General features: G+C 44.9%; 1 protein-coding gene across 7 annotated transcripts in view; it reads left to right on the top strand.

Annotated features, from left to right (window-relative positions):
• The window catches only part of LOC134337366 (3',5'-cyclic-AMP phosphodiesterase 4C-like), a 285,269-nt gene that overhangs the window by 208,085 nt on the left and 64,388 nt on the right, over positions 1–12,796 (top strand). For all 7 annotated transcript variants that reach the window (XM_063032307.1, XM_063032306.1, XM_063032308.1 and 4 more), the window contains one exon: positions 10,797–10,988. In XM_063032307.1, coding sequence (XP_062888377.1) covers positions 10,797–10,988 — 192 coding nt within the window. The remainder of the gene's footprint in view (positions 1–10,796; positions 10,989–12,796) is intronic.

The following is a 12,796-nucleotide window of genomic DNA, read 5'->3' as shown; positions in this document are numbered from 1 at the left end:
ACTTTGTACCAGGTTGGACAGGGTGAGTCAAGAGAATCAATAGAGAACAGGGTTAGGGGACAAATGAAAGGTAATCGAACTGACTGTTGAATGGAGCAGATTCCCATGATGACCTTAAAAATGTCTACCTTAAAAGCATTTTTACTTGTTTCTTTGTTGTTGCAGCTCAGAGACGCTGGAATTCTGACAACATTTATTTTCATGAAATGATTTTGTTTGTATCTGCCAACTTTTCACTCTTTGCTTCCCATCTACTTCTCACTCCCTCTGTTCCTCTCCCCCTACATGACGCCTCCATTAATTCACTCGCTTCTTCTCCCTCCTCTTTCCTTTCTCCCCCACCACCTTCTGGTCTCCCTCTCTCTCTTCCCCCCTCAATCACTTTCAAAATCTGTTTCACATACCTAGAAACATCCGGTGAAATGTGTTGTTTTGCATAAATGACCAAGATAGTCAGAGTGGGTTTTGCTGGGGCAGCCCGCAGCATATGCTCACAACTCACTAACCATGTGTCTTCAGAATGCAAGAGAAGACTGGACACCCAGAGGAAACTACATGGTCACAGGGAGAATGTTTGAATTCCTTACAGATAGTGGTGGGAATCAAACCCCAACTGGTGATCGTCAATGCTGTGCTACTATGCTGCCTTAATATACGAAAATAAATACATGAAAAATATGCTTCCATGCATTGCTGGATCTGTGCACATACTGTATATAAACTTGTAAAATATTATTGCGATGGGTGAAAGTGGTGGAGGACAGGTGAACAACTAGTGTAAATCCGATTTTTAAAATGGAGGCAGAACAAGTCCAGGGAACACAAGATCAAAAGGATGCAAGTCAGCAGTCAAACAACAATTGATCTCTATTCAAAGATGTGACAAATGGATTTACAAAATACAATTATTGTGAGGTAATGGGCCTTTACTCCAGAAGAAAAGATCATGCTTGAGCTGTTTGGTTGAATTCTTTGAGAACTAATTGGAAGGGTGGATAAGGGTAATGTAGTAGTTGTAATACATCTGGAGTTTTAAAAGCTCTCTGATGACGGTCAGATCTTGCAGAATAGGGTCAGATGCCAGGGTGGAGAGGAAGCTTGCTATGAAAGAGGAAGCCGAACGTTACTAATCAGGGTGGCGATGAGATTTGTTTATGCTGTAGGGACCAGTACAGGAACCGCACTACTCTCCAGTTACGTAAGCAGTTTGAGCCTAAGAATCCAGTAGAATTTTTATATTTGTGAAAAATGCCAAATAGAGAGATGAAATTAATACAGAAATGAAAAATGAATTTCCATGTGCACAAAAGCAAACAGAGAACAATACAGCACAGTACACACACCCCTTCGGCTCACAATATTATGCCGACCTTTTATCTACTCTAAGATCAGTATAACCCTTCCTTCCTACATTGTCCTGTGTTTTTCTATCAGCCACGTACCAGCAAGGTCCTGCATTTTGATCATACAAATAAAAAAAACACACACATTCTATTTGCTTAAAAAAGATCCAGAGAGCTACAGAGGAGGCTGGGGACTCTGTGCACAATTTCTGAAGGAGCCCACTTGTTCTATTTCATAAATGGAGCAAGGTCCTGCGATGGGAGATGGTAGGGTGTATTTCTACAGGGGTAAAAATTAAACACAGAGACGTTTTGTTAAATGTTATCAATCTTTGTTTAGTTCACACTTGAGGCATTGTATTCTGTATAGTCGCCAAGCAGGAACAGAACACTGGAGAAGATACAAAACAGATTAACAAGGATGATGCAACTCTGTAAGGTGATAGTTATTAGGAAAAAGATTGATCAGCTGGGTTTCTGTCCTTGAATTGAGAAGACTGAGGGCTGGCCTGACTGGGGGTTTTAAGAGTATGGAAGTGTATGACAGCATAGGTCAAAAGAAGATGCTTCCATTTCTAGAGGGTGTCCGACATGGAAAAACTTCCATGCCAGTGGGCATCAATACAAGATGATGAGATCAGCAGTTCAGGAGGTGCCTCTTTCTGCAAACAGCGGAACTCACAGGGAGAGGTTGAGGCAACTAGAGAGAGGGGTTAAATGGGAGAAAGCTGGCCTTGCACAGAGTAGAGGGGCAGAATAGCCTGGTTCTGTGCACACTTGAGCGATCTCTTGGAATACCAATGTGGCCTTATTCCAGACTCCTCACATTTGTCAGCTTTTTTTTTCCCCTCACAGCCCTGCCTCACCTGCTCATAGTTTTCAACATCTTTATCAAAATGGACTGAGGGATCTGCAGCACCTTCTCTCCTGTATATTCAATACAGCCCTCTCAGAGTCTACAGCTTTGGGTGGCACAGTGGCTCTGCCACCTCACAGCAGAAAGCCAGACTGCATTGCTGTCCGTGTAAAGTATACACGTTCTACCTGCGACTGCATGGGTTTCCCCTGGGAGCTCCAGTGTTCTTCCACCATCCCAAAGACGCATGGGTTGGTAGATCAATGGACTGCTATGAATTGCCCCTAGTGGGCTGGTAGTGGTGGAATCTGGAGAGAGCTGACATTAATGTGAAGAGAGAGCTTACAGGAAAATTAGCTGGGGATATTATTCTATGAGGTAGTGTATTCATAATAGGCTGAATGGCCTCCTTGTATGTTATAGGGCAAAATAGTTTCATTCTAAGACATCGCTAGTGTGATGTTGTTTCATTGAACATTTAACCTGTGCTGTCTCAATTATGAAATATTTGGTGAGGCAGTATAGAGGAAACTGAAACTGTGAAAGATAACGTCAGACTAAAGGTTTGGGGCAGCAGGAAGTTGTTCGACAGATTAGAATGACGTAGAATTGTGACGGCAAATGCGAGAAAGTCTGCTGAGTTCCTCTAGCATTTTGTATGTGATCCTTGTATTGTGACAGGGTTACTTATTTCAAACAGTTCAAGGTTAGCCCTCGGGGTTTCATGCAATGAGCAGCCAATGGTTAGACTACAAGAGTGTGGACGGTTAACGGGGAAATGCTGTAGGTGTTTCAGATTGGTGAATGCTGAGCCACTATGTTTCCGTGGAGACAGTGTGCGCGAAAGCAGATGTTGTCAGTTATGTCAATCCCCACCCTGTAAAAGCAGGCAGCAAAGAGGGACAAGAGAGAGGGACAGAGCAGTTTAGTTCAGATTTATAACCCTGACGTTCCCACTACATCTGCCAGCACAATCAGCTGGAAAAGATATGGCTCCCGTGTAACCTCTCTCCCTGTTGCCTCCCTTCCTGTCTGCCGTCGCTGATCACAGAGAGGCCTCTGTTCCGCCTCCTATCAGTTGACTTCTGACGTTCACAGGCAAGTCAAGGCAGTGATCATCTGGTTTAGTGGTTTGCTGTTCCTTCCCAGCGTTTGATTGTCAGGGAATGGCTTACCCTCTCCAATGCACTGGAACCCTCCCTCTAGCCCCTGCATAGCCATAGATTTGTACAACACAGGAACAAGCCTTTCTGCCCATCTTCACAAATCCCATTTGCTTGCACTAGGACCATATTCTTCTCAGACTTGACAATTTAAGTGTCTATTTTAATGCCTCTGAGCCGTGGTAATTGTAGCACATTCTATCTGTCCGAAACAAGCAGGATTTTCCAGTGGCCAACCATTTTAAATCCAATCCCCATTCCAACATGTTAGGCCATGGCCTCCACCACTGCTATGAAGAGGCCACCTCACATTCCATCTGGGCCAACTCCAACCTGAAGGCATGAACATCAAATTCTCTAACTTCTGGTCATTTCTCTCCACCCCTCCCCCCCTCTTTATTTCATCCCTTATTCTGGCTTCCCTCTTACCTCTTCTCCTATCCTTACCTGCTTATAACCTCCCTCTGGTGTCCCTCCTCCTTCCCTTTCTCCCATGGTCCACCCTCCTCTCCTATCAGAATTCTCCTTCATCCCTTGACCTTTTCCTGCTAACACCTCCCAGCTTCTCACTTCATTCCACCCCCCCCCCCACAACACCTCAACTGGCTTCATCTATCACCTTCAGGCTTGTAGTCCTCCCCGTCTCCCACTTTCTTTTACTGGCTTCTTTCCCCTCCCATTCCAGTCCTGATGAAGGGTGTCCGCCTGAAATGTTGATTCTTATACCCTTTTTTGTAGAAGGCTTAGTTGCTGCCTGACCTGCTGAGTTCCTCTAGCAATCTGTATGTGTTACTATGACTCCACCTCCTCCTCCGGCTACACTTTACAGATGTCAACCACTCTCAGTGCCAAAAAAGAAAACTTGTTCCTAAAGTTCTCTTTGAATTGACTACCACTCAGCTTGGAACTCTGCCCCTGTCTTTTTGAAAGATGTATCTCTGGTTGTGAAAGGGTTTGGGCTCACTGACTAATGGGATCCCTTTACAAAGGAGATAGCCCCATTAGGGGGAAGACACATACATAAAGGGAGGGATGGATGATTGGCCGCTCTGGATGACAGAGGGTGGAACGAGGTCAATGCAGCAGAGATCCAAGCTGGAACAAAAAGTGAAAAGATCCAAAAAGTGGATTAGGATGTCAGAGAGAGAAGATGAGAAAGATTAATTTTATTCAGGAGGAATAAAGTTGACATTGAGAGAACACGAGAGTAGAATGACAGCTGACAGAAGGAAACGTAGATAGTTAAAGAAAGGGTGGGGGTGTGGAGAATATTAACCACAGGTGTTTTTCCAATGGAGGCACGTGTGGCTAAGGTTCTGAAGCAGGAGTTTGTACCTGTCTTCATTGACAAGGAGGCTGGTGCAAGGAGGGAGAAGGAAGCAGTATTAGATGGGATAAAATTAAACACAGTGGGGGTGCTGGAAGACTAGCATTGCACAAAGCAGAAGAGTCACCTGGTCTGGATGAGATTCTTCCAAGGCTACTAAGAAGGAGGTAGAAGTGAGACTGCTTCCAACCGTCTTTAACACTTATTCGGGGAAGTTCCAGGACTGAAGGATTACATGTTGTGCCGTTGTTTAAGGGAGGGGAGGAGGATAAATACAGCAAGAAGAGGGCTGTTAGCCCAGCGTTGGTGTTATGAAGCTAAAAGACATAGTAATCCATGCCAATATTTATTGTCATTTGGAAATGTTAAGGGATTATAAATTAGCATGGACCATTAAACATATACTGCATTTGACAAACTTGACTGTGCTCTTGCCAAAGTAATTGAGAGGATTGATGTGGCAGAATTTTTGACGCTGTAAATATGGGCTTTCAAAAGGTCTTTCACAAAGATGTTAGACACACAATAGACATTAGGAAAATGCAATTCATGGCATAAATGACACACCTGTTCCTTGTATACATGTCTCTAAAGGCCAACAATGCAGGTGTGGCAAATGATTAAGAGGGCAAATGGCGTGCTATCTTTTAATAAGAGAGGATTTGAGTATAAGTGTAAGGAAGCTTTGCAGTTATATCCTCACGGCTGGCACAACTTCACTGTCATTACACAGATCTAGGAATGCCAGGATCAGCACCAGGTGTACCTGAATTGAGGTGCCAGCCTGGTGAAGCTCCGGTATCGGAAACATCATAAGCAGAGCTAGCAACCTCAGCAATCACAGTAAGAGTAAGGCTCTACAATCCTCCTGTATCTGCTCCTGAGTGGTGGTGGCCAAGAACATACCCATCCTCATCAATGGTAGGGCTAAGACCATAAGAAGAAAAAATAAAATTAAGGCATGAGTTACCATGTTCAGCTGGAGGTGTGGAATGGATAATCCATCCTCTTTCCTCCTGAGATCCCTTCAGTCTTCAGACACTTCAACTTGCTCAATATCAAGAAGTATCTGAGAGCATGGCGTATACCCGTATAGCAAAGGCTGTGGGGCTAGAAAATAACTGACTGTTGAACTCCTGGTCCAGAGCTAGCTGTAGCTCTGGCCATGCTGTTCAAGCACGGTTACTTCAATAGTATCTACCCAACAAAATGGAAAATTGGGCAATTATGTCCTGTTCATAACAAGTGGGACAAATCCAATCCATGTAATCACTACCTGGTCAGTCTACTCTCAGTGATCAACACAGTAGCAGATGTGTTATCAATCAAACAATTAAGTGGCACTTACTAATAACCCATCCGCCTCTGCCCAGTCTGAGTTTTGCCAGGGTCAGGCAGAACCAAACCTTGTCACGGCCTTGCTAGAAACTTGGACCAATGAGCTGAAATCTAGAGCTGAGGTGAGAGGGTGTCCTTAACATTATGGAAGCATTTGAGTCAGTGTGATATCAAGAAGCTCTGGTAAAACTGAATCCAAAGGACACCAAGAAAAAAAATAAATCAGTCCAGGGATTGGAATTACAGCTGACTTAAAAGAAGGTGGCTGTGGTTGTCAGAGGTCAGACATCCCGGCCTGGGTTGCAGAACTCACTTGCAGGAGGTGTCTGGCAGTGGGCTAAACCCAAAGACTTTCAGCAAATTCATCAATGAATTCCTGTCACTCGCAAGGTCTGAAGCCAGAATGTTCATTTATTATAGCAGTATTCAACTGCTCGGTAAATGACACAATTCACACCAGGACAACAGTCAGGCATGGTCTGATAAGTAGCATGTAACGTTAACTGGACTGGTCAAAGAACACTGAGGCTGTCTGCAAGAAGGGTCAAAGCCGTCTCTATTTCCTGAGGAGACTGAGGTCCTTTAACATCTGCCGGACGATGCTGAGGATGTTCTACGAGTCTGTGGTGACCAGTGCTATCATGTTTGCTGTTGTGTGCTGGGGCAGCAGGCTGAGGGTAGCAGACACCAACAGAATCAACAAACTTATTCGAAAGGCCAGTGATGTTGTGGGGATGGAACTGGACTCTCTGATGGTGGTGTCTGAAAAGAGGATGCTGTCTAAGTTGCATGCCATCTTGGACAATGTTTCCCATCCACTACATAATGTACTGGGTGGGCACAGGAGTACATTCAGCCAGAGACTCATTCATCCAAAGATGCAGCACAGAGCGTCATAGGAAGTCATTCCTGCCTGTGGCCATCAAACTTTACAACTCCTCCCTTGGAGGGTCAGACACCCTGAGCCAATAGGCTGGTCCTGGACTTATTTCATAATTTACTGGCATAATTTACATATTACTATTTAACTATTTATGGTTCTGTTACTATTTATTATTTATGATGCAACTGTAACAAAAACCAATTTCCCCCGGGATCAGTAAAGTATGACTATGACTATGACTATGACTAACACGCATCTGACAGACAATAACCATCTCCAACAAGAATGCAAAGTACCTGCGCTAAACAAACAAATAAATAATAATTTAAAAAACAACGTAGATCAAATCTGGTGAATTGTCACGTTTCAGACTGAAGAGAAAGAACTGTTCATTCGGTTTCCCAGGGGATCTGCAAGAATCAATGTTCTTACAGTCTGTTCATGGGCTCAATTTGCTATGCAGTTCAAAGTTTGCAAATTCTTAAAAAGTAAGAGAAGAGTAAAATTCTCGGAGAAATTGGAAAGTGGGCAGTTGCGTGCCAGGTGAAGTTTACTCAGAGGAGTGTACGGATTGTGTTGTAGGGTCCAATACCAATTGATTGATTCTCTGACACAAATGCTGCCTGGTCTGTTGAGCTTTGCTGGCATTTTCTGTTTCAGATTTCCAGCTTCAATATTTTTTCTTAGTTCACTTGGCTACTTGTGTGAGTTTGGATCAGGGCCGCTGTAATCGCTGAGGGTATCAGAATTGGTTGGATCAGGTTAGGAGGGGATCGGCCTGCAGTTTGATCAGTTTAATCAAGTTGGGTTCCAATTGGTATTTGGTTGGGATGGATGGGGTTCACCTTGCGGGCTGGTTCAGACCCGGCCTCGGCTGTGTTCAGTTTGAACTTGACCTTGGCACAGTATGAATGTGTCACAGTTGGTTCATTTGAGGCCAGGTTGAATGTTATATCCAACAGTACACACCACAGAATTGTGAAATTGTGAGGTAATGGGATTCTGGAGTGGGGTTTGAACTTTCAAAATCTGACTCAGAAATGGTCTATAACCACAGCAACTTGTGATCTCTGAATTTTAGCTCCATTCTGCAGGAGAAATTCTGTATTTTTTTTCAGTGTCAGAGTTAGGGAAGGAAGGGGGTGGGACTAAGTTTTTATAAATCCCTGAAGGAGCACTGGTTGAATGAAAGGTCACTCCCATTGGTTGAAATGTGGCCATCAAGTGGAATTAGAACAAGGCAGATCTCAGCAGCTTCACAAACTGATGACCTTGGTTGCTATCTGGTTTTTGTTTGTCACCCGGAGAGGGAGATAAAGGGAGAGACATTGATGTATTTCGGTGAATTTAATGTGGAGCTCCCTCTTCCCAAAGAAATATGTGGATGCTGGAGGCTATAACCAAATGAAAATGTTCAGTACTGTGATTGATTGATTTTGTTTTTCCCAGGTTGAACATTTGAACAAACACAAAATTAAAAAAATTCCTTCCCCACCCCCTCTAAATCTGCTATTTGATGAGATTGTGTTAATTTGTAGCCAACGCCTTAATTCCTTTAGTTAACAGAAGTACATCAATCTCAGATTTTAACTAACAGTGGTAAGTAAATAGTTAACAGATGACTGGAGCTAAAATTTAGATGAGTCGCAGTGTCACTGAAATACAGAACAGGCTCCAGGGCCTCATCCTCTGACCATTGTCAGGAGCAAGAACATTTAATTGCGCTGGGGAGAATAAAACGAGCTTGTGCAGAGGGTGGAGAAACTGGGAGGGGGTGATTTAATCAAGGTAAGACCTTGAAGGCTTTTACTCTGCAGTTGGGAGACTCAGATGAGTTGGTTGGTGTGAAACTCCTTGGGCCCCTTTGTTTTCCTCACCCTGCCAACTTTTTGTCTTGTCACCAGTTCCTACACAACTTGGTATGACCAACCCAGAGAAATACTTGCATATAGAGAGGCCAATGAGAAATGGCCAATGAGAGTGGAGGAGGTTTGTGATGAGTATAAACATCAATTGATTCAAAGCGCAAACACGAGGAAATCTGCAGGTGCTGGAAACTCAAGCAATACACATCAAAGTTGCTGGTGAATGCAGCAGGCCAGGCAGCATCTCTAGGAAGAGGTACAGTCGACGTTTTGGGCCGAGACCCTTCATCAGGACTAACTGAAAGAAGAGCTAGTAAGAGATTTGAAAGTGGGAGGGGGAGATCCAGAATGATAGGAGAAGACAGGAAGGGGAGGGATGAAGCCAAGAGCTGGACAGGTGATTGGCAAAAGGAATATGAGAGGATCATGAGACAGGAGGCCTAGGGAGAAAGAAAAAGGGGGGGAAGCCCAGAGGATGGGCAAGGGGTATAGTGAGAGGGACAGAGGGAGAAAAAGGAGAAAGAGAAAAAGAATGTGTGTATATAAATAAATAAATAACGGATGGGGTACGACAGGGAGGTGGGGCATTAGCGGAAGTTTGAGAAGTCAGTGTTCATGCCGTCAGGTTGGAGGCTACCCAGACGGAATATAAGGTGGTGTTCCTCCAACCTGAGTGTGCTTCATCTTTACAGTAGAGGAGGCCGTAGACAGACATATCAGAATGGGAATGGGACGTGGAATTAAAATGTGTGGCCTTTTTTTTCCCCCGGTCCCTCTGACTATACCCCTTGCCCATCCTCTGGGTTTCCCCCCCTCCCCCTTTCCCTTCTCCCTGAGCCTCCTGTCCCATGATCCTCTCATATCCCTTTTGCCAATCAACTGTCCAGCTCTTGGCTCCATCCCTCCCACTCCTGTCTTCTATTATTTTGGATCTCCCCCTCCCCGTCCCACTTTCAAATCTTTTACTACCTCTTCTTTCAGTTAGTCCTGACGAAGGGTCTCGGCCCGAAACGTCGACTGTACCTCTTCCTAGAGATGCTGCCTGGCCTGCTGTGTTCACCAGCAACTTTGATGTGTGTTGTTAATTGATTCAAAGGCCCGTCTCAGCTCTAGGACTTTTGCTTCTACAGAGCAGTCTTTTTTTTGGAGTTCACAAGTTTTCTTCAGAAGACCTCTATGAATCATGCGATTGTACAACAGAGAAGGAGGCATTCCTGCTGGCTCCTTGAAAGGGTTTCCAATTTGTCAGTCCCTGTGCTTTCTTCATGCAGATTTTTCTCCTTTGAGCCTTTGTCATTTGAAAATGTCTGTCCAACATATATCCATCCCTGCCATTTCAGGCAATGCATTCCAGATCGCAAGAACTTGCTGCACAGGGAAGAAAATTGTGCTCCCCTCCCCACTAGTTCCTCTGCTCATCTCTTTAAACTGTATTCTCTGGTCACTGATCTACTCCCACTGGAAGCAGTTTCTCCTTATGTGCTGTAACAGAGATTTTCAGTCTTGAATACTGAAATAACTTTCCTCCTTTAACCTTCTCTGCTCCCACGTCACTGTAGCAGCTCTGCCCTGGCAACGTGACTGGAATTTCCCTCCACATCATCTTCAGCACCATCACATCATTTCCTGGGGTGGGGCCTGGAATTAGACCCGGCTGACCAAATTACCAGGTCATTGTGTCGAATCTGGTCAACTGGCCAGGGTTGAGATCTCTGGCTTTTGGCTGAGTAAGGACTTAATGTGAGTCATCGATGTAGACAGATAAACCTTAAACAAGTGACTGGTAGAGCAAATCTGAGGGGAAGAGTGGCCTTTTCCAATATCTGGAGAAAGCCAGGCTGAATTTCATTCCTTTGTGTTTGAGTTGTTATTGAAGTGACTTGATTCTGCATTAGTCAGGTTGTGTCACCGATAGGGAAAGGGCGCTTGCTCCCTGCCAGCTCTGACAGTTACAGCCCTCACTCCAGTAAAGCCAAGTCTGCTGCTCTGCACTGACCTGATACTCGTGTCTCTCTATGCAGTTTCGATGTGGAGAATGGGCTCACGGCGGCACGCAGCCCTCTCGACCCTCAGACAAGCCCCAGCTCGGGGCTTGTGCTGCAGGCGAACTTTGCCCATGGCCAGCGACGGGAGTCCTTCCTGTACCGTTCTGACAGCGACTACGATATCTCCCCGAAGAATATGTCCCGGAACTCCTCAATCACTGGCGACATGTAAGTGATATTACTTTTGTTTTCTCTTGGTAAATTTGATTAAATTGCTGCTCTGAATCAGAAGCTAAAGAGAAATTTTGCCTGGTGAATGATGTCTAGCCTGGGGCTTGCTTTTGCAGGGCTTAACCGCGAAGCCATTCGTGGCTCTGCTTTAGAGGCCTGGTCAAGAAGGCTTTCTTTGGGGGCCTGAATTTAGGATACTTGCTGAAATGATCAGCAGAAATAGCAAGCTGGCAGCCATCCACATGGACCAGTGACATCTAGAGAAGGGGTTTCCAACCTGGGGTCCACAAACCTCTTGCTTAATGCTATTGGTCCACAGCATAAATAAGGTTGGGAAGCCCTAATCTAGAGGCTGTTGCCAGCTCTGATTTGACATATTCCTGGACGTATCATCACAGGACCTCCTGCCTTCTATCACACTGCCATGCTCTTCAATCCCTCTGGTTATCTTTGTGGTATGCTCCATTTCCTGATTGAATGACCTGGCTCAATAAAATGGCATTCTGTTCTTTGTCACCAACAGAACCCATTTTAAAAAAAACAAAGACTGTCGAACACCCAATGTGCAGAGGGGAAAAAAAAATAGTGCAAACAATAAAAATAAGCAAATAGCATTCAGAACTGAAGTTTACAAAACTGAGTCTGTCCAGGGACATAAAGACAGGCATCAGTGCGGCCTAGGGTTGCCAACTTTCTCACTCCCAAATAAGGGACAAAAGTAGCAGTCAAATACGGGACACTTGTGTTTACCCCGAGAGAGTCTACCATGACCATGAAGCCTTGCGCGGGCATCTGTGTGTGCATGCGTGACGTGCCGATTTTTTTCTACAAATCGGTTTTGGCTTAATCTTCCCAACTACACTGTACATACATTATTTCTACTTTATATAGGTTGTGTATTTATCATATCATTCCTGCTTTTATTATATTTTAGGTTTTATATGTTATTTGGTATGATTTGGTAGGTTATTTTTTGGGTCTGGGAGCGCTCAAAAATTTTTTCCATATAAATTAATGGTAATTGCTTCCTTGCTTTATGCCATTTTGGCATGAAAGGTTTCATAGGGACGCTCTACCTTAGCGGGGGAAATACGGGACAAGGGCGGTCCCGTATGGGATAAACCAATTTAGCCCAATGTATGGGATGTCTGGCAAATATGGGACATTTGGGAACCCTATGCGGCCCATTCAGGAGCAGGCCACAGCGTCAGTTCAGCGCAGAGCTGAGTAAGCATCACAGAGCAGCACGCTGAACTGGCCCATCCCTTACCTCTGGCCACTGACCTTTACAGTCTGGCCTGGTGCTTAAATCATCCAAACACAGTGTCGTTCCTCGCTCTCAGACCTGGGCCGTGCTGCTTCAACATCCTCTTGGGCCTGGGCTCCACCACCTCCATTCAGCCCATATCTGACCTTTCCCATTTGGCCCAGCGCTTAAATTGATCAAACCGTGGATATTTCCTCACTCTCACAGCCGGACCCAGGTCTCGCCTCAACTCTGCCTTGGCTCTATTCACCTCCGTTCTGCCACATGGAATTGCCTCCAGGTCCCCCACCCTCCGGCCCTCAACCCGTGGCCTCAATTGCCGCAACCGTACTGCACCTTCGAGACTTCAGTTCATCCCACAAAAATGCCAAGCCATACAGGCGGTTCGAAAGCTCAACTCCAAATGGGAAGTTACAGCCCATTGTTTGGAGTGATTGTTTACCAGAAAAAGTATTTAGTTGTTTTCTTTGGTTTGTTTGCCACTGTTAAGTAGTCACCGAACTTCACCAGCACCATCTTAAACCGGCAGCTGAAATTA

The sequence above is a fragment of the Mobula hypostoma genome, chromosome 24 (genome assembly GCF_963921235.1).
Source record: "Mobula hypostoma chromosome 24, sMobHyp1.1, whole genome shotgun sequence".
Lineage (NCBI taxonomy): Eukaryota > Metazoa > Chordata > Chondrichthyes > Myliobatiformes > Myliobatidae > Mobula > Mobula hypostoma.
Note: the sequence above shows the minus strand (reverse complement) of the source record. Positions and strands in the feature narration are given on the sequence as shown.